Consider the following 22026-nt stretch of genomic DNA (forward strand, 5'->3'; position numbering starts at 1 on the left):
CTACACATCCGCCATGCGGTTTTGTAAGCAATTCGTGTCTCGGTTATTGCTAGCACGAAACATGTATGAGACAGATTGCGACGTACCGCGTAAAACTTAATAACTGTCGCTGTAACGAATTGTCGTTATCGACCAACTGTCGCCTCACGGTACTTGTGGTGTATGATGCGCAACTCGGCGATCAAAAATGTGAAAGTATAAAATAAATATGAATCACTTAGTAAAAAAAATGGTGTTTGATTTGTCTTTGATTCAAACTATGCGAGTTGTATATTCCCTTAAGTTTTGAGAATTTTTTTTTGTTACGAGTTATCCTTCGCGGTACTTTGCTCTTATACTGTTCCTAAAACGTAACCGAAGTTTCTGTTCCGATTTTGAAAAAAAAATGCGGAACAATTATGCTTGGGGTGATAATTTTATCCAATTTTTGACTTTTGATTAAGCATTTAGGACAAAATGTCTTTTACCATCAATTTTTCATGGTCATGATGGTTAAAATTCGGGACTATTCCGTTTTTTGACGACTTTTTTTGAAGCGTAAGCGGCAAGTTTAGTATTTCAAATTGAACTGAAGCAAGCGATTTATTCTTATCAATACGTTACCTCAGGCAGATTATATTAATTGGTAGTTTACATTTTCAGAAACAAAAATTTTTAAAAAAGTGTTCAAAAACGTCTTTTTTTTCAAATACTTTATCAGAAATTTTGCACCAAAAAGCTTGTGATCGACTATAGAGGGCAGTTGAAACATTCAGGAACATTCACTTTGATATACGAGCAGTTCTGTTGTTCCGACTTTCGAAGAAAATGTGGTATATATATGATTGGGGTGGTTTCCTAAACCAAATTCAGATAGATTCTAGAAAAGTTGAACGTGTATGGGTATCGATCTGGAAATCTTTGGATTGCGAAGCAAGTATGTTTGTGCTAGACTAAAATGCGGATGGAATTGCTGCTTCAATAATACTTTGATAGTTTCTATACGCTAATGTTTCATGCGTGGAAAATGATCCGCTTTCATAATTGTTGCAAAAAACTGAATTGAGTCTAACTGCATTTGGTCATACTAATTCTACTCAAAAGTTAGCACTTGCATATGATATTGGCAGTAAAAAATTTACAGAGTTAATCAATAAAATTTTGAACAAAACTGTTCGAGAACACTTAAGGGGCAGTCGCAACATTCAGGGTTTTGCCCGGATACAAGAGCAGTCTGTTTTTCTGACGAATTATGGAAAGGAATAATCGTAATAACAAACATAAAAATAATGATAATCATAATAGAAATCATAATAATGGTAATCATAATAATCATAAAAATCATAATAATCATAATAATCATAATAAAAATAATCATAATAATCATAAGAATCATAATAATCATAATAATCATAATAATAATAATAATAATAATAATAATAATAACAATCATAATAATCATAATAATCATAATCATAATAATCATAATAATCATAATAATCATAATAATCATAATAATCATAATAATAATCATAATAATAACAATCATAATAATTATAATCATAATAATCATAATCATAATAATAATAACAAGACTGCACGTATCAGGGCGAAGCCCCGAATGTTCCGACTGCCTTTTCAGGTTTATGGAGCAGTAAAAACTTCAAAAAATTAAATGAAATAAAACAAAATGAAAATTTTTTTTTCTAAAATTTGAAATTTTTGTGAAAACCATCCCCCACACGCCGTATAAAGTACAAAAGGATAGATTTCGTTCCTTGTAACAAATCAATTATGGCAAATAAGCTTCGTTCAACCAATTTGAAACGATTTATAAGACAGATTAACTCTCCGCTTACGCGTTTATAGCGCGAAATATATCGCGCGTTAATTGTCCCAAACTGGCCAAAATGGCAATTTTTAAACCCTCATAACTTTACGGAAAGCGATCACAAGTAAAATATCTTTTCAAATTTGAGCTCAAGACAACAATACCTTTCGAATGATAAAAAGAATTTCCGTCAAAAATGGCTAGTTAAAAAGCCTAAATTTGTCTGAAGAAAAAAAACGCACCCCGAAAAAAATATTCCGTTACTTTCGTATGATTGTAATGATAGTCATAATAATAACAGTCGTTCCTGTGATTCACAGAGGAGCTATGAAAAGTTGTCCAGCCTATCTAAAGTCTAGTCCGTTTTTCTCATTTCCCCACATTCCAGAATGAGTTATTTTGTTAAATTAATCGCATCTCCGTGTTTAGATTGAAACGCTGTTTTACGAACTTCGTCTGATAGAAGATAACGAATGATTCCTTCTATAACCTCGTTGCCTTCCTTTCCTAACAGCATACCCAATACACAGGTCTGGCCATTATCGTGGAAATATTGGCAGAGCATGTTTTGAGTTTGAGGAAAGCCATTCTTAAACAACAACTCCATGCACGCACACATTTGATCAGATCCTAAAAACACAAAGATTTCAACCAAAGTCGGAAACATTTTTGGTGTGAATTGAGAAATCAACTGAAAATAGCGGAGTTTCGAAAAGTATATTGACGCAAAGCTTTAATCTAGCCTATAGGTAAAAAAAAACAGATTTTTTCCTCTGATCAGGGGCCGATCTAGGATTTTTTCAAAGGGGGGGGTGGGGGGTTGATTTTGAAAAAAAAAATCAAAATTTTGTCGACCTTTTTCTTGGTCGACCAAATTAATTTTCGAGCTCTCACAAATCAGTAAAAAGTCCATATTTTGGCCAAATTTTTGAAAATAAAACCAAAATACCTTTTTTTTGGCGCGCTCCCCCCTCAAAATTTGTATATATTGGCTCCAAAGTCGCCTTAAGAAAAAATTAAAGGTCAAACAGCCAAAATGGATATCTCAAAATAGTACAAATGGGGGACCCTTTGTGTTGACAGGGGATCGAATCCCTGAAGGGAGGGGGCGTCCCCCCAAATCCGGTACTTCCTCTGATGCCAAAAACATCATGGCGTTATTTCTTCTGCTGTCTCTCCGGTGAAAAGAGAATTAGACCTCAGTTAGATTTGAGAAGACGATACGAAGTCGAATTTCCAAGTCAAAAAAATACGCATACGACACAAGTTTTTTGTACTCGTTTTTCCTCTTGAAACTTTGATTTCGTCAATTGAACATTTGAATCATGTCACTGTTATTCTTTCAGTTCAAGCTTGCGAACTTGATTTGCAGAAGTTGTTACTTCACAGATAAACTGTAATGATGTAGGCCTACCGGTCGTGGACTCTGTAGAATTGATGCCATCGTCAACAAGAGTGGTCAACAGCGTCACATTTCCCGGATAGATGTGACACATCTCAATTTCTAGCAAGTGATCAAATTGTTTCAGCAGGTCACTAGCCCAACTTATGTTATCAGCAGAAACGGTTTTGCAAGCTTTCAGTAATAGGCCTCGACCATCTAACTTTGAGTCCATGAATTTTGTATATTGTTCTCTAATTAATTCCATTGTTGCCGATGTTCGCGGAACACAAGCAAAATTGTGATAAAACAGTTCTGCTCTTGGATTATGCGAAATTTTGTCGGTCTTCATCTTCTTTGCTTCACTCTCTATTTCAGAATCAGAAAGAAGTGTTCGGATGAGGGCAAAATCCGAGTCAGAAAATGCAGTCTCAAATGCATTTTTGTCCAATCCGTTGTGCGGATGTAAAAGTTTGTGGATGGGGAAACCGTTATCAAGAAGCAAACTCACACGCTCCGCTCTATGTTTTGTCAAAATTCTTTTTCTCAATGTCAGAGTCAACAAGGTCTCAGTACCGTAGATTCGACTCAAATCATGTTCCAAACATCCAAATTTCCTAGCCAGTTCGACGTAGAATTTCAGTCGATCTACTGAAGAATACTTTTCTCCGGCACAGTTCCAAAGTGAAAAATGACAAAAGTACAGGATGCTGAGATTTCTGATTGGTTCCCCCCTTTTTTCCAGCTCACGTGCAATGAAGTCAATGGGTCCAACTAGAAAAAACAAGTCATTGCTTTATTCGATCTGTCTGTTGACTATGGGGACCGACCTTTTACCAGAAAATTATAACATGAACTTTTTACCAGACTCGATAAACAAATTTAGTTGACAGATGTAATGACGCCGTTTAGTTCGGTTAAAGACAATGATTTTACGGTTTCTCAACTAAGTTTTGTTTGTTCTGGCGGCTTCCTTTTTAAATCTTCCATTAATTTTAACATATTTTTAATTGATTATTTGCATTGCGGTCTGGTAAAAAGTCAGTCTAGTAAAAGGTCGGTCTGGTAAAAGAGCTAGCCCTGTTGACTAATTTATTCTTACGTTTGAAATCTATACTCATTTCTAAACCTAAACTACTTTCAAATACTACGCAAAACTCGTTCATTTTACGTTTTACTGCTTTCCGTATAATCTGCATCAAATTAGAAAAAAAATTCAAAATTTGAAAACGAATGGCAATTGCTAAACTCAAGGTGGATTTTGGCTAGCGATGAAGTATTCAGAATTCGGTGACAATTGATTAAGCCTTCTTGTTTTGGATTTCCTTCACAAATTGTAACACTATTAAAATAAAAATTTTCTTAGGCAGAAAAACTACAAAAATTCATAACAAGGCACTTCAGTAAATTTACAACTGCCTGGAATACCACCATAGGATCTTCAGATCAAATTTCAGTTGCTTCTGACCTGAAAAATGATATTTTAATTTTCTCTAAATGAATTGAGAGCAAGATCTTATGACCAATTTCAACTAATATGGTAAAATCGAAAAATATAGAAACAAAGAAAACTCAAAACACTTGGGAAGATTAAAGATATGTGCTTCTGACTACTAGTTTGTTGTCTGTGATGTAGCATTCCAAACCCAGTGGTTGAAGCCGTTAGCTTCAAAACGACTGGCAGTTGTTATGAAACTTGTGTATTTCGGATGTTAATTTATATAACACTTCAGCAAATTCTGCAGCCTTGAAAGAGTCGTATCTGTAGAATAATAATACGTGGCTGATGCAATCTTTCGAGCTTGAATACGTGCCTTTGTTCACGTTTGCGAAGTCGCACATAAGATGAACACAACTGTAATTCCTGAAAAGTTTTGATAACGTTCTCAAAAACATCTACAGTCGTGTTCTCTCAAGTTGTTACAATTTTGCGACAAAAAAACACAATGTACATAAATATATACTTAAATTGCTCTGTCTTACAGATAGAATAGCGGAACAAAAAAGATAGAAAAGGTCTAATACTTGATTATTTCACCCCTCATCTTCAATTTTTCAGCCATGAGCCGAGACAAGGAATCATACAGTTTGTTAATGGCATCTTGAGTAATCAGATTCCATTGTTTTTCTATTTCTTCATACAACTGGTCTCTAGATCGAATTTCGATATTGCTATCTTTTAGAGATTTCTTCAGCATCTTCCACAGGTTTTCGGTGATTTTAATGTCGGGGGATTGAGGGGGCCATGTAGTCGTTACAATGTCTTTTTCTGTGAAAAACGTATTCATTAAATTTGAAACATGGCAGGGAGCGTTGTCCTGTTGGAAAACAAACTCGTCTCCGTGAAAGCTGTTGATAACATCCGCCAGAAATCGTTCTAGTATTTTCTTGTATTTTTCGTTGTTGAGAGTTCCATTAATCATCGCTAATTTGCGAATTCCGTGGTAGGTCACGTAACCCCAAGTCATTACGGACAAAATGCGTTTTGATTTCCTTTCCTGGGGATACATCCATCCAGGATCCGCCTTGAATTTCCAGACTAGAGTCTTCTTAATTGTGTTCACTTCGACCTTGCACTCGTCTGAAAAAATATGTTTTCGCCAGCATAGAAAATTCCAAGATTTTCGTTCACGAGCCCACTTTCTACGACGAAGTTTGTTATATTTCCTGATAACCATTTGCTTTTTCGGGACAATTTTTGACGCGCCAAGCAAATTTATTTGTTTGAATACAAAGGATATACACCTTTTAGTGTCCTGACCTTGATTAAAATGTCCTGTGATCTCTCGAACTGATCCATTTCGGTATTTCTTGATGAGTCGTCGAAGCCGATTTTTTTCGCGAAAGGTAACACTTTTCTTTTCAGTTTTGTTTTTGCAGCTGATCCCTCTGCTTCATACAATTTGAGGATTCTGTGCAAAGTCATACGAGAAATCCCTAAGGCATTGGCAATCTGGCTTTGCTTCTGGCCACTTTATTTCAGCTGTATAATCCGATTTCTTAACAGAATTTGGGGTTTCCTGTGCCATCAGAAAATAATACAATAAGTGTTCACACCATTGTGAACAAATGTTCACGCCGGACATTTTATCGTGTGAAAATGCAAGTGTAATCTATTTGCCAAGAATCACAATGTTGGGTTATTTTAATCAAAAGATATAGCCCATTTAATGGATTAAACTTGGTTAAAAATATGAACAAAAAACAAAGTGTAACAACTTGAGATAATAATGAAGTTCTTTCGCGAGTAATAGTTTGTGAGAATATTTTGCGAACGATGCTTGTCTTTTACATTTTGCTGCGAAATCCTTTAACTTCACTGAACTGCGCAGTATGTTATTGGATTTAAAATTTCGTCAGTCTTTCGCAGATTTTGTTTCTGGCTTCTACTTTTTTAGGCAATGCTTTAAGATTTGTTCAGGTATTAAACATAAGACGTTAAAACACTTTTCAAATTTTCGCAACCCACCGGATCGCATTGCCTATCATTTTTTATCGCCTCATTAGGGAACTAATTAAATTTTAAAAAACTCAAGACAAATTTATCATCTTTTATTTTAAACTATATACTAAGAAACTAAGTCAAGTAAATCAACATATGAGACACTATAAATGACTTTTTTGCTTTCTAATTAGAGCATTTAGGACAGATAAATTAGCATTTAGGACTTCAAAAGCCCTCATTTTGTTCCCTACGGTACGCATTTAATCGATTTCAGACAGCAGCCATTGAGACAACAGAAAGTTCTTTGAATCGCAAAAAAAACATGAGTTATGAGTTTAGTTCGACTGTCAGGAGGTAATCCAAACTATGGCCAATCGAGTGTTGTTTGTTTCCGAATAGTTTTTGTAAACCACGAATTTGTCGAAAATTGTGAGCAAAATTAAAACCGAAGAGAGCAAATTAGAAACTGAGTTGGATCTGATCCGTTTCTCCGACAGTGTCTCGCTAGTCCGATAGAATCGGAGAAATTGTGTAATCGAACTTTGATTTAATTTGATGAATCAGAACCATGTTAAGTTTAAATTGATCGAGTTTTTACATTAGCTTAACAAAAAAGAGATTCAGTGAGTTGGTTAGCTTCGAGCACATCCGGATCCGGTACATTTGGTCTTCACAATAGATTAGATTTTTTCACACTGAATGAATTTGATCAAACTTAAAACAACTTACATAAATTTCTCATGACATAGTGAAATAACATCTCATTAGGTGTTTTTCCAGCTAGTAATGTAATCCAAACCACTGATATGAGAAACAAATTAGAGTTTGTTGTTTTCGAAGTTTTCAGCATGCAGTTTTGCATTTGCCCCACTTTTCCTCTGGCCATTTCTTTTATCTATCTTTTTGACAAGGGTCTGTTTTCTTGATTAATCTTTCTCCAAACTTTTGATGCTTTCTTTTGCTTTTTCGCCACTTTGGCTTTAGTGCATTTTGAATGAATGTTATGTTGACCTAGCTTCCTTGATTCGTTCTACTTTGAGTGCCTTTTTGGCTGGTTCTTCTCTGAGCTGGCCCTTAATTGTTTGTAGTGTTTTTCATCGATTCGAGGTTCTAGTTCAAAAAATGTCACTTCAGTAAATTTACAAATAACTAGAAAATTAGCATGGGATCTACAGATCGTTTTTTAGGTGCTACTGAGCTGAAAATTTAGTTTTTATTTTTCTCTAAATGAATAGAGAGCAAAATCGTATGACCATTTTCAACTTATATCGTAAAATCAAAAACAAAGAAACCAAGAAGAAAACTCAAAACACTACAAAAGCATTACAAATTTTTGGTGGATTCCTCGTACAAATAACTCCGGTCCAACAGTGACGTAATTTTTGTCGGCACAATGATTTTGTTGAGGATTCTGCAATGAGCGAACATAGATAGTCATTCCGGATTCCGCAAATGTACAAAAAATCCGCAAACTTATGCGCATTTTGCTTACAATTTGCGGGTTCCGCTTACAATTTGCGGATTCCACTTACAGTTGCGGATTTCGCGACAGCTTAACTTTACTAAAGACATATATTATCATTTGCTCATGGATTCTACAAACTGGTTCCCAATTCCACACACTTTGTTGCGGATTCCGCAAAGTTGCCTGTTTTGAAGCAATTTTGAGCAACACAGTGTTTAAGCTATTTATCCGTGAAATCCAAAACAGCAGAGAAGATTTAAAAAAAAATAGCAATGTTGTGGATTCCGCGACAAATCTAAATTTTGCCTGTTGGAAATCCACGTACAATTCTCAAAACGCACAGTTTGGCCTCGTTATATTAAGTTTAAATAGATCGAGGCTTAACATAGCTCTAACAAAAAAATTCAGTGAGTTGGTTTGCTGCGAGCATATCCGATACATTTGGTCTTCACAAGAGAATAGATTTGATCACATTGAATTAATTTGAGCAAATTTGAAACGGCTTTCATAAAAACTGCATGATTTAGTGTTATAGCATCTCATTAGGTGCTTTTCCAGCTAGTAATGTAATCATTTTCTTTTATCTATATTTTTGACAAGGGTCTCTCTGCTTGAATAAACTGTCTCTAAAACTTAGATGCTTTCTTTGCTTTTTCGCTACTTTTGTTTGACTGTATTTTTAAATCAGTGTTATGTTGACTTAGCTTCCGTTTCTGCCGCTTTTTTGTTTTGCTGTTTTCTTTCTCTCCCTTTTCCGTCTTTTCGGTCTCTATTTTTTGTCGTTCTAGTATCTTTGTTTCTGAAGTTTCTTCATTATTCTTTGTTTTTTTCCCGTGTGTTCTGAACATAGCCTGGGCCTTGTTGTTTATAAAAGTATATTCGTTCAATTGTTGTGTCTGAATTTCTAACATTGACCTTTTTTACCCGGGCTTCTAGGCAATTTTTGGAAGTTTTGCTTGTTCCATGATGGTTCTCTATGTAACTGATTTGACAATTGCACTTGAGATGCTTTTTTTAGCCTCTGACCTTTTTGCTGGCCAGGTTTAGATGTGACGGGCGTATCATAATTTCGGTTCTGTCTGAAATTTCGCCAATGTCCCTAGTTAAGACCACAATTAGTAATCTTACCACTGAATGTCACGTTTGTTCTTTCTCTTAAGATTCAGAGTTAGAGCAATTAGGATCAAGAGCTGGGGTTGGAGACTGAGATGGAATCTGAGGTTTGAACTGAGGATTGAGAGGAGGTAGTGATTGTTGAAGAATGAATTGAAAAAGTGAAAAGAAATGGCATGAAAAACTAAGCATAACAAAAGTACCAGTTAATTATTTACTGACAAATTAATTAGTTTGAGATCACTAGTTGACCCTGTCTGAGTTTAATCAGTTTCGACTACGATTCAAATAATCTGTCTGACTTTGCGATTGTTTGACCTCAACAGTCTCACTCAGGCTGAATTGGCTTAGTCCAATGTAAGGCTCCAACCATCAAGGTTCGACGATGCTGTTCCCCCTTAGCCTTGATCAAGGATTTTGTCAACAAGTCAGCTTCCATGAACCCAGCAGGGCAATATTGGAGCTCAACTGTCTCATCTTCCACTCGTTATCGAACAAAGTGGTATTTCACATCGATGTATTTCGTTCTCTTCTGCATCTCAGGATTCTTGCACATCTTGATGCAGCTCTGGTTGTCCTCCTTGTTGACAGTTGGTCCGTCAATAACTACGCCCTCCTCATCGAGAAGAGAAAGCAGAGCCTCTTCAACCGCTGCTGCCCCTGCTTGGTAGGCAGCCTCACTAGTAGATATGGTTGCAGTTGATTGCTTCTGGGTGCTCCAACTAATTCCGGCCCCTGCCTTCTGCAAATGAAAGCTGTAACCAGTAGCTGACGGTCTATCACCCAAATCTCCAGCCCAGTCAGCATCTGCGGATCCATGAAGTTTTACACCACCAGCTTCCTTAGTGTAGCACAGCTCCAGATCGTTGCTCCCCTTCAGGTAACGAAGAACCCTTTTTGCAGCCACCCAGTTCATCCTTCCCGGATTCTCAAGGATACGAGAGAGTTGCGTCACAGTAGCGAGGGTATCAGGCCTTGTTTGCTTAGCAATGTACAATAACGAGAATACAATGCCTCTGTAGTCCTAAGCCTTCATGGATACTGCCTCTGCGCCCACTGGTTTGCATTCACCCAGGCGAAAACGCTCCAAACAGACGTCGATGTATCGAAATTGGTTTATTGTTACCGTGCCCGGGTAACTGCTTGACCAGAATTGCGAGGAACCAAGATAATGCGCCTCAGTCATCCATCTTGAATCGTTTGGAGAAATGGCTACTCAGCTTGTCAACTTCGTCTAGACATCTGCACCAAATAATGATGTCATCTACCCAAACCAGCACAGAAATCATTGCATCGTTTGTTCCCTTCATCAAGAACAAACAGAAGACGTTGCTGCTTCTAGTGAACCCTTCATCAAGTAGGTAAGTGCTCAGCGTCTGATACCAGTATCTTCCTGCCTGCCACTGCCCTTAGAGACTTCATTTAGCAAGCACACTTGGTTGTCTCCACTGCTGAACACCTATGGCTGCTCCATGTACACTGTCTCTGCTAGAGGAGAGTTGAGGAAGGCTGACCTAACATCCATCTGATGATCTACAAGATCATCTTGTGCCCCAAGAGCCAGCAGTATCCTCTTTGTTTCGGGTTTAAAGGTTGGATTTCACTACATATCGGGCTTAGAACCGCTCCATTTTTCCTAGGGCATCTCGTTTTACAGCAAGAACCCATCGTCCATGAATAACTTTTCAAAATTGTAGTCCATCATAGAGTTGTTCTCAAGAGTTGTCCCTTCGTTCCAGCTCTCGTCTCCCTTGATTGAAGTTGCAGCACAACAACTGAAGAAACCTGTCCCCCCTGCTTGCGCTACCTTGCAAAATCAACGGGTTTCCCCACGCTTGAAGCATCTTTGCTTCTTTGCTCCAGACCCACTTGCTTCGTTCGACCCATTGCCTCGAGCACTGGATTGTCCGCTGTCAATTTTGGATTTGCAGTCCTTCGTCAAAATTGTTTTCCCATGGCTTCTAGAGACTTCTCTAGAGCCATAGCTGTCAGCCACTGCTCTTTTTCTGGTCCGGACTTTGCTTCTGAAGGAAAATTTTGGATTTGTCCGCTGTCAATTTTGGATTTGCAGTCCTTCGTCAAAATTGTTTTCCCATGGCTTCTAGAGACTTCTCTAGAGCCATAGCTGCCAGCCACTGCTCTTTTTCTGGTCCGGACTTTGCTTCTGAATAGCCCCTTGGCTCTTGAATTCCTGTCACTGAAGCATGGTTATAGACCAGTCCGTATCGAATGGGTTGGTTCCTTGTCCTATCGGACCTCTATAATGGATGATCAGCAGAATGTAAATCTACTGTTTCCTCCTCGACCTGATTTTCCTCAGTAGCCCTCAGTGAATCTACAGTATCAACCTCAATTGGCGCGCTTCGTGCTTCGCTGATTTTTGTCGTGCTTGGTTGCTCAAAATCAATAAACCCCTCGATTGATATTTCCAGAGTTTGTAATGGCTCACTGTCAACAATGAAGTCATCTGGAATGATGTTCTTATTGAGTATCATGCTTCTTGCTCGGACCGCTCGTCTTTTCTCTAGATACATCAGCAGGTAGGCTTTGCTCTTCTCGTCGTAGCCGATGAACTTGCTTCTTTTCTCCTTTGGATCCAGTTTCCAGCAAGTCGCGAACCATCACAGCTGTCGACATTGCTCGCACCCAGAACATCTTCGGTAGCTTTGCTTTGGCCTGCAGACATCGAGTTATCTCGGTGATCACTCTGTTGTAGCGCTCTGCTGCACCATTCTGTTGGGAGTATTGGGCACAGTGAACTCTTGCTTCACCTAAAATTCTCTACCAAATCTCCTAAATGAATATGGCGAATACTCACCTCCATTGTTAGTTCGCAGGCACTTCGGCGCTCCATGCTAAGCCACAAGCTCCTGGAATTTCGGTAGAGCATCACTCTCTTTCACCAGTTACTTGACCACAGCCAGCCGACTGAAGTCGTCCATGAAGCTGAAGGCATAGCGTGTACCATGAATACGAGGTACTTCAAATGGTTCCTGAATGTCACCGAAGACCCGTTGCCCCCTGCTGTCAGTCTTCTTAGGCAGTGCTACTTCATGCATCTTAGAAGCTGTACACAGTTCGCAGAACTCTAGCTCACCCACAATGACAATCGATGAAAGATCCTGCTGGTTGAGGAGCCCCAGTCTTTGGTGCCACAACATTGCATCACTGGTACCCAACCTTGTTTTCGTCACTAGAGTCATCGAGTTTCTCTTGACCTTGCACTCAAGGAATAAGAACTTGTGGCGTTGATTCACAGGTGGCTGCCCCCATCTGAAGCCAGTAGATATGACGAATCTGCGGCGAAACTGAAGCTTGAGCCTTTAGCAACAGCTGAGCTCACAGTCATCAAGTTCAAATTGTAGCTCGGCGTAAACAGCGCATTGTGAAAATTTTAGCTCCTCACAGCATCTTGGCAGTCCCTGATCTCAATTTCCACAGATCCTTTGCCCTCAACACTTGATAAAGTGCTGTTGGGATTCTCAAGATTTGTTCCCTTCGTTCCAGCTCTCGCCTCCCTTGATTGAAGTTGCAGCACAACAACTGAAGAACCCTGTCCTCCCCTGCTTGCACTATCTTGCAAAATCACCAGGTTGCCCCCACTTGAAGCACCTTTGCTTCTTTACTCCTGGCCCACTTGCTTCGCTCGACCCATTGCCTCGAGCAGTGGGTTGCCCGCTGTCAGTTATGGATCTGCAGTCCTTCGCCATATAACCCTTCTGACCGCACACATAGCAGCCACTACTTGACACTCCTTTCTTCTTCCTCACAGCTTGCATGGCTAAATGACCATATCCAGTCTTATCTCTTCATCGAGCGTTTCTCGAGTCATCGTAGTTCCTCAACCTCGTTCTCAGCTCTGGAAACGTCTTGGCTGGTTGAAAGATCTCATAGCTGTCAGGCAGCCCATTGATCACCAAATCATTGAACAGTCTGTCCGTTATTGTTTCTCCACCTTCGCTCAACCGCGTCATCAGCTCTTGACTGCGAACAAAGTAGTTGTCCAGATCCTCCTCTGATCCTGGGCGCAGCTTCGCAAGCTGACCTACTAGACTGACCACCGTCGGGCTCTCTACTCTGCAAAACTTCTCTTGAAGCAGCTTTCAAGCTTTCGTCCCATCGCCAAAGCTATATGTTCCCATGCAGTCGTTCTTTGTGTACATCAAAGTAGTTTTGTTGAGCACCAGAGCCAGGTGGGACAAAACAGTGTTTCGATTGTATTTCCTCTGCTGGATCAACACTGCTCGCTCCTGCATCTTGCTATCCTAGGCTGCCTGCTGATCAGCGTTCGGACTCTCGGGGCAAGTAGGCTCAGCTTCTGGCCGATCATCATTGCCCATCACTGTCATGAACAGGCCCTTGGTGTGCATCAGCGCCACAAACGCCGTCGACCAAGCAGGAAAATCTTCAGACAGTCCACTAAAAGCCGCAAGTTTCAAGTCCATCGTTGCTTAAGGCTGTTAGCTAAAAGCTAAAAACTCTGAGATGGTCTGACCTCAACACTTTCCTTCAATTTTTATTGACGACGATGTTTTGTTGACGACGATCCTGGACGACGATGTTTTGTTGATGTTTTCGCTCTTTTCACTTCTCTTGAGCGCTTTGCCGAGGGTCGCTTACGTCTTAAAATTTTTTTTTTGCAAAATTGTTTCTGCAACTAAAATCAGAAAAATCTCTAAATTTTTTCTTCAGAATCTTTTGAAAATGTTTTCTTTTGTTGATTATTCATTTTTTGAAAAGAACCACTGTGGTTTTTTGTATATTAATCTTATAACATCATATGCAATAAAATGACACTAATTTGAAACAAAATGTAGTTTTTGTAGCCTTTTATGATTACGGCCGAAAAATTCTGTGCTACCTGCAACCAGTCATCCTTGGTTATTTTGTCTTTGCTTTTAGGGAAAAAAGTTTTATTTTGCGACTTATTAGTCGGGATAAAATTGCTAGATTAGTTGAATCCTCAGCCATGGCCCTGTAGGTCTTTTGCTATACCTTTACGATTTTTCATGTAAAACAAAGGTTGGAAAATTCATCTTTTTAATATGAATGATCCAAAATTGAAAAATATAGTTATTGCTTTTCGGGTATTATTGCAATATTCAATATCAGTTTATTCCGGATTACGGTTTTTTTTTCTACTAGAAACATTATAACTAAATACTAAATACCTTTCTGGCTTCCCGCGGGCACAATTTCAAGTGCAGTTGAGGTTTTGTATGATTTTGTAGTGGTTTCTTCTGTTGGTTTTTCACTTAAATGTTTAACGAATGCAGCTATCACATCTGTGTTTTCCAAGATGAGTGCCAGCTGAAATCCAATGCGAGGAGTCTGTTTGAGGAATATGTCTTCCAGTGTTGTCTGGCCCTTGTCAATTTTACCACTCAACTTCCGGCTCAGCCACACCAGATCTTTCCAGTTCGTTCTAATTTTGCCAGTGTTTCTGGCGAGGGTTTCTGTCGTTTGTCTCGAGTATGTTTTCGATTCTGGGCTAGAAAAAAAAGTTTCAATAGACAGTTCATAGCTTAGTTCCGAAAATTTTTAAATTTTACAGAAAAGATATAAAAAGGGATGTAAAAGCACACGCTGCAGTTTTCATCTTAAAACGTCTTTTTCTTTCTTATATCAGCACTTCTATAGCTTAGTTAATCAATCTTATAGCTTATGTTTATCATAATTCGTCCATCGAGGAATGGGAATGAAAGTGTGAGTGAACAAATAAATTTTAAAAATAACCCATCATAATTTCCCAACTACCAGGAGAGTTAATTACCTGAATCCGAAAGTATCTTTGTCCAGTTCCTCACGCTTCAGTATTTTTTTCAGAACCACAAATCTCACTTTTTCTTCATTCTTCTCTTCCATGTTTTGAATCCACAGTCGATCTTTCCTGAGGGTTTCTTTAACAAGAAGCGCAACTTCATATTGAGCCCTGCTGATAGCCAAAATCACAGGCTGGAAAGCTAGCTGAGTCAAATTATCCGAGTCCAGCACAATCACAACTGACTGTGCTTCACATCCTGTGAATTCTGATGGGTCTTTTTTGTTAATGCCAATACATTTGGGCCATCCTGTCTTGGTCGCCACTTTCTGACAGCTGAATTCCTCCATCATATGCTCCACAAGCGAGGGTGCAACATCTTCGCTACTCGTCAAAATGATCAAAAATCTGTTTTGGTCGAATTTCTTGTCGAGAAAATCTTCGTCTCTTTTTATAAAGTTTTCTTCAAGCTTCTGGAAAAAGTTCTTTTTGAAGTGCAACTGAGAAGAAGTAAAGCAGCCAGAGACGGAAGTCTGACATTTGGACTCTGGCAACTCCGACTCAATAAAATTGCTCACAAACTCACTGATGTGATGTGAGCTTCGGTAGGAAACTGTCAGTGGGCGGAGCTTGAACTCTTTATACTCTTTTTCAAACGTACTTTCGAATACATTTTGTGGAGTTCCCCCTGCTTCAACTACTGATATCCAGCAGTACTTGAACTTCTCAAGGTCCAGGCTTCGAAGGCATCCCTTAGATCTAGTTTCGCCCAAATAACCCGTCGTGTTGTATATTTCGTCAATAATCAGTGCGGTATTTTCAAAGTCGCAACCTTCTGGAATCCTGTTTAAAACAAATTTAATTTTGTTGAAATTCGATTGAAATTGGACCGATTTTTATCACCTCTGATGCTAAATTCTGGTAAGAATGTTTATAAACGTAGATGCCAAAAGTTTTAAAAAGTCTTAAACAAAAATCTGAATTCACTATTAGTTGGTTTTTTCAAGCCCGCATCTATAAGCGTAATGTCGGAGGTTGAAGCGGAGTTTTCTGAAGTTCTTTATAGTTTTTTTTTTGAATCTTGTGTATCCTTGGGACACTCTTTTCGTCCAATTCTGCAACAATAATTATTACCACCGAGTGTCTACCTATTGATTTGGTTCATTTTTGGCAGCAAGGACATTTTATTTAAAATTATATTTGTATTAGCCTGAGGCATTTATGAGTGCGTTGTGGCTTGTCCCTACAAGGCACTCACTGTAGCCGGGCAAATTTGTAACCAAGCAGGCAACTGTAATCGTGAAACTATTGACTTTGACTAAGTTTGTGAAACTAAATTAGAAAATCAATTTAAAATTCTGAACAGTTTGACTTTCTCACGTTTACATGTTGATAAACTAGGAACTTACCTCAATTTGGTTATAAATCTAAGATTTAGGAATAGGTTTGGAATAAATCAACATAAACTGGTCCGCCGGCTATATTTGATAAGATTACAGTGAACTTTTTAAAAAATTAATCGGCGGTCAGGTATCCGGACAACTTAGGCTCCCCACATTGAACTTCGCTGTAATTTCAGAGAAGTTGAAGGTTGATTAACCACTGGTACAGCACGGATATTGTCAAAAAAATCGGTACTAATTTCTTTTTAAATTACTGAAGTACAACCGATAGATTGACGTTTTATTTCAGTGAGTCCACTTCCTTCATTTTCTAGTAACTTTTCGGTAATTTGGGTTGGTTTGACCCCAAGCAGACTTTTGTTCCTGCCTTTTCTTTTTGCGGGGGTGTCTCCCACTGAAACACTCATCGGGTTAGAAACAGTCGACATCAACGAACAACTATTTCATCGGATATTTCACCACAGATTTATCAATTCGACTCTTCTATAGAACAAAAACTTCTACACAGTTTTCTTTGACGAACACGATCATTCGAATTTGCGGAGTTTGTGATGAAACAGGAGTAGCAGAGCAAGACTTGAGCAACTGCAAATCAACATCCGCAAGAAACAGGACCAACTCTCAAACTTCAATAATAAGATACAGGAACTGATCACAGATGTGCAGCCATTAGAAAATGAGATTCAAGAAGCAGAAAAGTTGGACGACAAATGTGGACACTACGTTCATCAAAATCAACAGTTTATCCTCAGACTCAAAACACCGAGACAAGTTTCTACAAGTGACAGTCGATCAAAAGATGTAAATGTCAACTTAACAAAACTAAATTTATCTGTTTTCTCTGGAGAGTAAATGGAATGGAAACCGTTCATCGAATTGTTTAAACGAGCTGTGATTGACAACACGAGACTGGCGAAGAGCCGAAAACTACAGCATTTGAAATCTACTCTGATTGGAGACGCGCACAAACAACTACATTCCATAACGATTACGAATGACAGTTTTGACATCGTTATTGACATACTGGAGAACCGATACGACAACAATCATTTGATTTTGCGAAGACGCTCGGACAAAAATTTCAAGCAGCGTTCGTTGACAGCTGAAATATCTAAAGATTTTTGGAATCTCATGGAAACAACAGAGGAACACCGACTCGCTTAGCTTAACCACTAATAAACAGTGAACCAACAGGTTATTTTCTTTGTTTACTTTCGGACAAAACAACGAGAAACACGGAAAGCTTAAGAAATTTCTACTCCAGGAAGAGAACCTCAGCGTTCCAACAAAAAAGTTCTCGAAGAAAGATACCAAGCTCTTGAAACATCATCTTTGCGATCGACAGCGATTGGTAATCAACAAATCGACAGGAAAGGAAGTAACATGATACCAAAGACGCTTTAGACAAATCTAGCTGCATCACACAAGGACAAAGGCGAATGTTGTGGAAGAAACCATCGGATATACAGATGGAACATCTTAAAAACCTGTAAATCAAAGACAGATCTCAACTGATTGCAGTGAAATAGCTAAGCTTCAACGGTTTTCGACCTGGACATCAATGTGAGGATTGCTCGGGATCTCGATGCAAAGAATGTAGACAGAAGCACAACACTCTATTTCAGCGTGAGCAGAAAACGTTTGTGGAAAAACCAGACACCGGAACACAGCAGACATCAGCAAAAGTGAAATCAGATGGCAAAAATTTACTGGAACAGCAACTCATGAAAAATCTCAGGATGAAAATTTTCTGCAAACTCCCATTATTCCACTTGAGATCAACGTAGAGTCAGTGCAAGTTAGAGGAGTACTGGTTTCAGCATCACAGAACAACTTGATAACAGAAGCAGCTGTTCAACGTTTACAGATATGCAGACAGAAGCCGACAACAAGGGTTTGCGGTGGGCAGTTTGCGACAACAAGGGACAAGTTGATCTATTCATCCGGCCTTCAGACATTGAACCAATCTCAAAAACAGCGTTTGTTCTTCAGAAGCTAATCAACAATTAACTTTCGAGACAGTTCAAGATCATCAATTAGGCAACAGTGAAGGAATTACAACTGGCCGATCCACAGGGAATTGACTTGATCATTGGGGCAGCATACTACGAGGATCTGATTATTGGAAACAACAGAATCAAGAAACAGACAAACAGACTATCAAATCTCAGTTTTTGGTTGCTTGTAATTCGACAATAAAACATCAACAATGGATTAACTTCACTATAACAGACGTTTCTTGTCAGCGACGATAGCAACTCTCATCTACAACGTTTTCGAGAAATCTACGTAATTCCAGAACAAAAGTGGACTTCAGAAGAGCTTAAATGTGAAAGCACTTCAAAAGAACAACTAAACGCAGGCCAGATGGACAATTTGTAGTAAAACTGCCATTCAAAGAATTTGGACTGCTTGAAAACTCACTACAGCAGGCTTGCAGACGACTACGTAGCTTACCCTTTCGTTTTGAATTCTTTCCGATCGAAAGAGGAATTCACATAGTCGTCTGCGAGCCTGCTGTAGTGAGACTACAAGACGCTCTACCTTGAGCTCTCCAGGAAGTACAATAATTTCATCAGCGAGTTTATTAACCTTAGCCAAATGGAGAAAATTTCAGATAATGAGTTAGCGGGAACGCGCTGTAATTGTTTCTACATGCCACATCTTTGCGTTTTTAAGGATTCAAGCACGACAACAAAACTTCGAGCGGTTTTTGACACATCAGCAAAGACGACATCCGGAATTTCAACATACGACAAATTGATGGTTGAACCTACTTTTCAGAAAGACCTCTTTATCATTCTGATCCACTTCCGAATGCATCAGGTAGCACTTTCAGCCGACATTGCGAAAGTAAACCGCCAGGTGAAGTTCGAAGAAGAAGATAGAGACTATCATCGAATCTTGTGGAAGCATCAAAATTCGACAGAGATTAAGCACTACTGAATGACCAGTTACGTATGGAATCGCCTTTTATTCGATACGACCTCTTCAATTGCTTGCTGAAGAATGTGGCGCCAACTTTTTTAGGACATGTACGTAAACGATTTTCTGTCAAAATCATCAGATACTGAATCAGCAATTCAACTGCAGGACGGATTCATCAATACACTTGGTACAGCTGGATTTGAGAGGCGCGAATGACATCAAACAACACGAAGCTAGTAGAACGACCAGTGCACTATCGAGAAGCAGCAGAAAAATTATTAATCAAAAGTGACGATTATGTAATCAAAACACTTTGGAACCCAGTGCAAGATCATTTTAGTTTCGCAGTTGAGATAAACGAAGTCTCCGTTGACCAAAGGACAAATACTCTCAGAAGTCTCGAGACTTTGTGTTCCCCTCGGTTATCACATGCGACAATTCAACTGAAATCATTCATACAACTCATGTGGATTGGCAAGATCTCGTGAGATCAAATGCTGTTAGTCACATACTGGACACTATGAACGCATCCGACAGCAGCCTAAAGAACTGGAAGACATCAAGTTGTCTCGCCGAGATCTTCTAAGGAAGACAACCAAAGACATTCATTTCATGTTTTCTCTGACGCATCAACTAAAGCTGGGACAAGAAGACAGTGAAGGTACAATACACGTTAAAATTTTGACAGCAAAAACACGAGTTGCGCCTTTTAAATGCATTTGTTTTCCACGCATGGATCTTTGTGCAGCTTTCGTCTGGACCGTCACTTAAATTAAAACTGCGTGGTTACGAGAACTTCCTTGCAAGTGGGATAAATTCGTTACTAATCGAGTAGCGAAAATTCAAGAAGTTGTACTAGCCGAGAGATGGAAACTTGGTCCAACTAAAAACGATCCCGCTGATTGTGCTTCTCGGGAAATTTCATTGTCAGCTCTATCATATCATGAAATTTGATGGAAGGGACAAACATGGCTCTCACAGTCATCAGACAACTGGTCGAGAGCAGAATCAATCCCAGTGGAGACGACACAACAAGAAACCAGCACAATTGAAGCCAGCGGATCTTTTACAATGATGACAGTGTAAAAAGAGAACAAGGTCTTAGATCTGTTGACCAGGTTTTCACGGCTTCTAAAAATGTCAGTATCTTAGGCTACATTAAGAAGTTTGTCAAAAACTGCAGAAGTCATCCCAGGCTGGATTTTCAAGCTACAATTCAAAAGTAGCATACGCATAAATTGATGCAGAAGGTACTAATACCCGGAATTGCATTGACAAAAAGTTACGTTTGCGGACAAAAGAAAGCGATGATGCCCGGGTACGTTATTGTACAGAAACAGTAGTTGATACAGGGATAGATTTTGCTACTGAGAATCATAAAAAAGCAATGGAAAACAATATTTTAACCCGGTTCGATAATGGTACAAACGTAAGATTGCAGCGGTCAGTAAACAGGATGTTATTGGGAGGTTAAGTATGACGAGAGAAAGAGAGCAATAAAGACCGAGAAGGTTATGAATCAAAAACAGGTGTTGGTACAGGGACTGGTTTCGGTACTAAGAATGATCGAAAAAACTCAATGGGAAAACGTTTGGAAATCCTGGAAGGTTTTGGTACAAGGGCGGGTATTTCCGCAATGTTGGTATTGGTATTGGTAAAAGTATGAATATTGGTATCGCATTATTTCTGAATGCTAGTGAAGATACAGGGGCAAGACCAGATGATGGAACAGGTCTGGGTACTGATTTGGATACAAGTGCGAACTCTGTTAGCGCCACAGATTGCCAATCTGGTAAAAGTGCAGGTAGGCAAAATTGATGTTCAATTTCGGGGTTTGATAATAACTGCTTTGCGAAAGCTGGACTGCAGGTTTCGCAGCAATCGCTAATAAGGCAAAGACAACAATTCCATCGAGTAACAACTCAGGGGGCAAAAACAATGACAACAAAACTGACGACTCACGACAATGGGAGTTTAGTGAAATTCAATCAGGGAAACGCCGAAGATTCAGAGGAACTGCATTAGTTGCTCAAAGCTGAAAAACTTTTACACGTTGAAGTTAAGGAAGCTCGCACAAATTTGTACAGCTTGGTTCAGCAGCATCATCTAGCCGAGTTTCAACTTATCAGGAAAGGAAATTTTGTTCCAAGGAACTGCAACTTTCTGAGCCTTTCACCCTTCTTCGATGATGAGACCAACATAATTTGTGTAAGAGGACGCCTCGCCAATTCACCATACGAAATGGACAACATGTTTTTGGTGCTTGTTCCCAAAAAATCACCAATCAACAAATTGCTCATTAGAGAAGCTCATGAAAGATCGTTTCATAGCGGTGCTCATATAATACTCTTGACCCTTCGACAATTGTTATGGATACCAGGACGCTTCGCGTTGGCCAAACAAGTAATCTATAATTGCAAGCTTTGCATTCTAAAGGATCCCAGACTTCTTCAACCAGAAATGGGATATTTGCCGCTCGAAAAAGTTGTAGTATGTTTTTCACTTTCAGCAACACAGGACTCAATTTTTACATCAAAGCTTTTTACATTAACCAAGAAGTTGCAGAAATTTCAGCTTTTTCACCACCGACTACTCATGGTACACTATTCCAGCAAGAGCGCCACTTTTCGGAGAGTTATGGGAAGCGGCAGTGAGATCGTTGAAACGACATTTCTACCGAACAGTTGGAAAAACGCGACTACAATTTCTTCAGTTTTGAC

General features: G+C 39.1%; 1 protein-coding gene across 1 annotated transcript; it reads right to left on the reverse strand.

Annotated features, from left to right (window-relative positions):
* Positions 1 to 3144: 3144 nt before the first annotated feature.
* On the reverse strand, positions 3145 to 15325 carry LOC134855086 (uncharacterized). The gene is made up of 3 exons (XM_063871465.1): positions 14988 to 15325; positions 14386 to 14705; positions 3145 to 3965 (listed from the first exon to the last, which is right to left on the reverse strand). Exons 1-3 carry the CDS (start codon positions 15323 to 15325, stop codon positions 3145 to 3147), a joined length of 1479 nt encoding a protein of 492 aa, XP_063727535.1.
* Between the last annotated feature and the right edge of the window lie 6701 nt (positions 15326 to 22026).

The sequence above is a fragment of the Symsagittifera roscoffensis genome, chromosome 10, assembly GCF_963678635.1.
Source record: "Symsagittifera roscoffensis chromosome 10, txSymRosc1.1, whole genome shotgun sequence".
Lineage (NCBI taxonomy): Eukaryota > Metazoa > Xenacoelomorpha > Acoela > Convolutidae > Symsagittifera > Symsagittifera roscoffensis.

What these genes read in the sequence shown, in the direction of transcription:
- LOC134855086 (XM_063871465.1), bottom strand. Translation starts at nt 15,325, where the DNA reads ATGGAGGAATTCAGCTGTCAGAAAGTGGCGACCAAGACAGGATGGCCC. An exon ending in AAAGATACTTTCGGATTCAG is followed by an intron (nt 14,706 to 14,987) that starts GTAATTAACTCT and finishes TTTTTTTTCTAG; the next exon opens with CCCAGAATCGAAAACATACT. An exon ending in GCCCGCGGGAAGCCAGAAAG is followed by an intron (nt 3,966 to 14,385) that starts GTATTTAGTATT and finishes TGTTTTTTCTAG; the next exon opens with TTGGACCCATTGACTTCATT.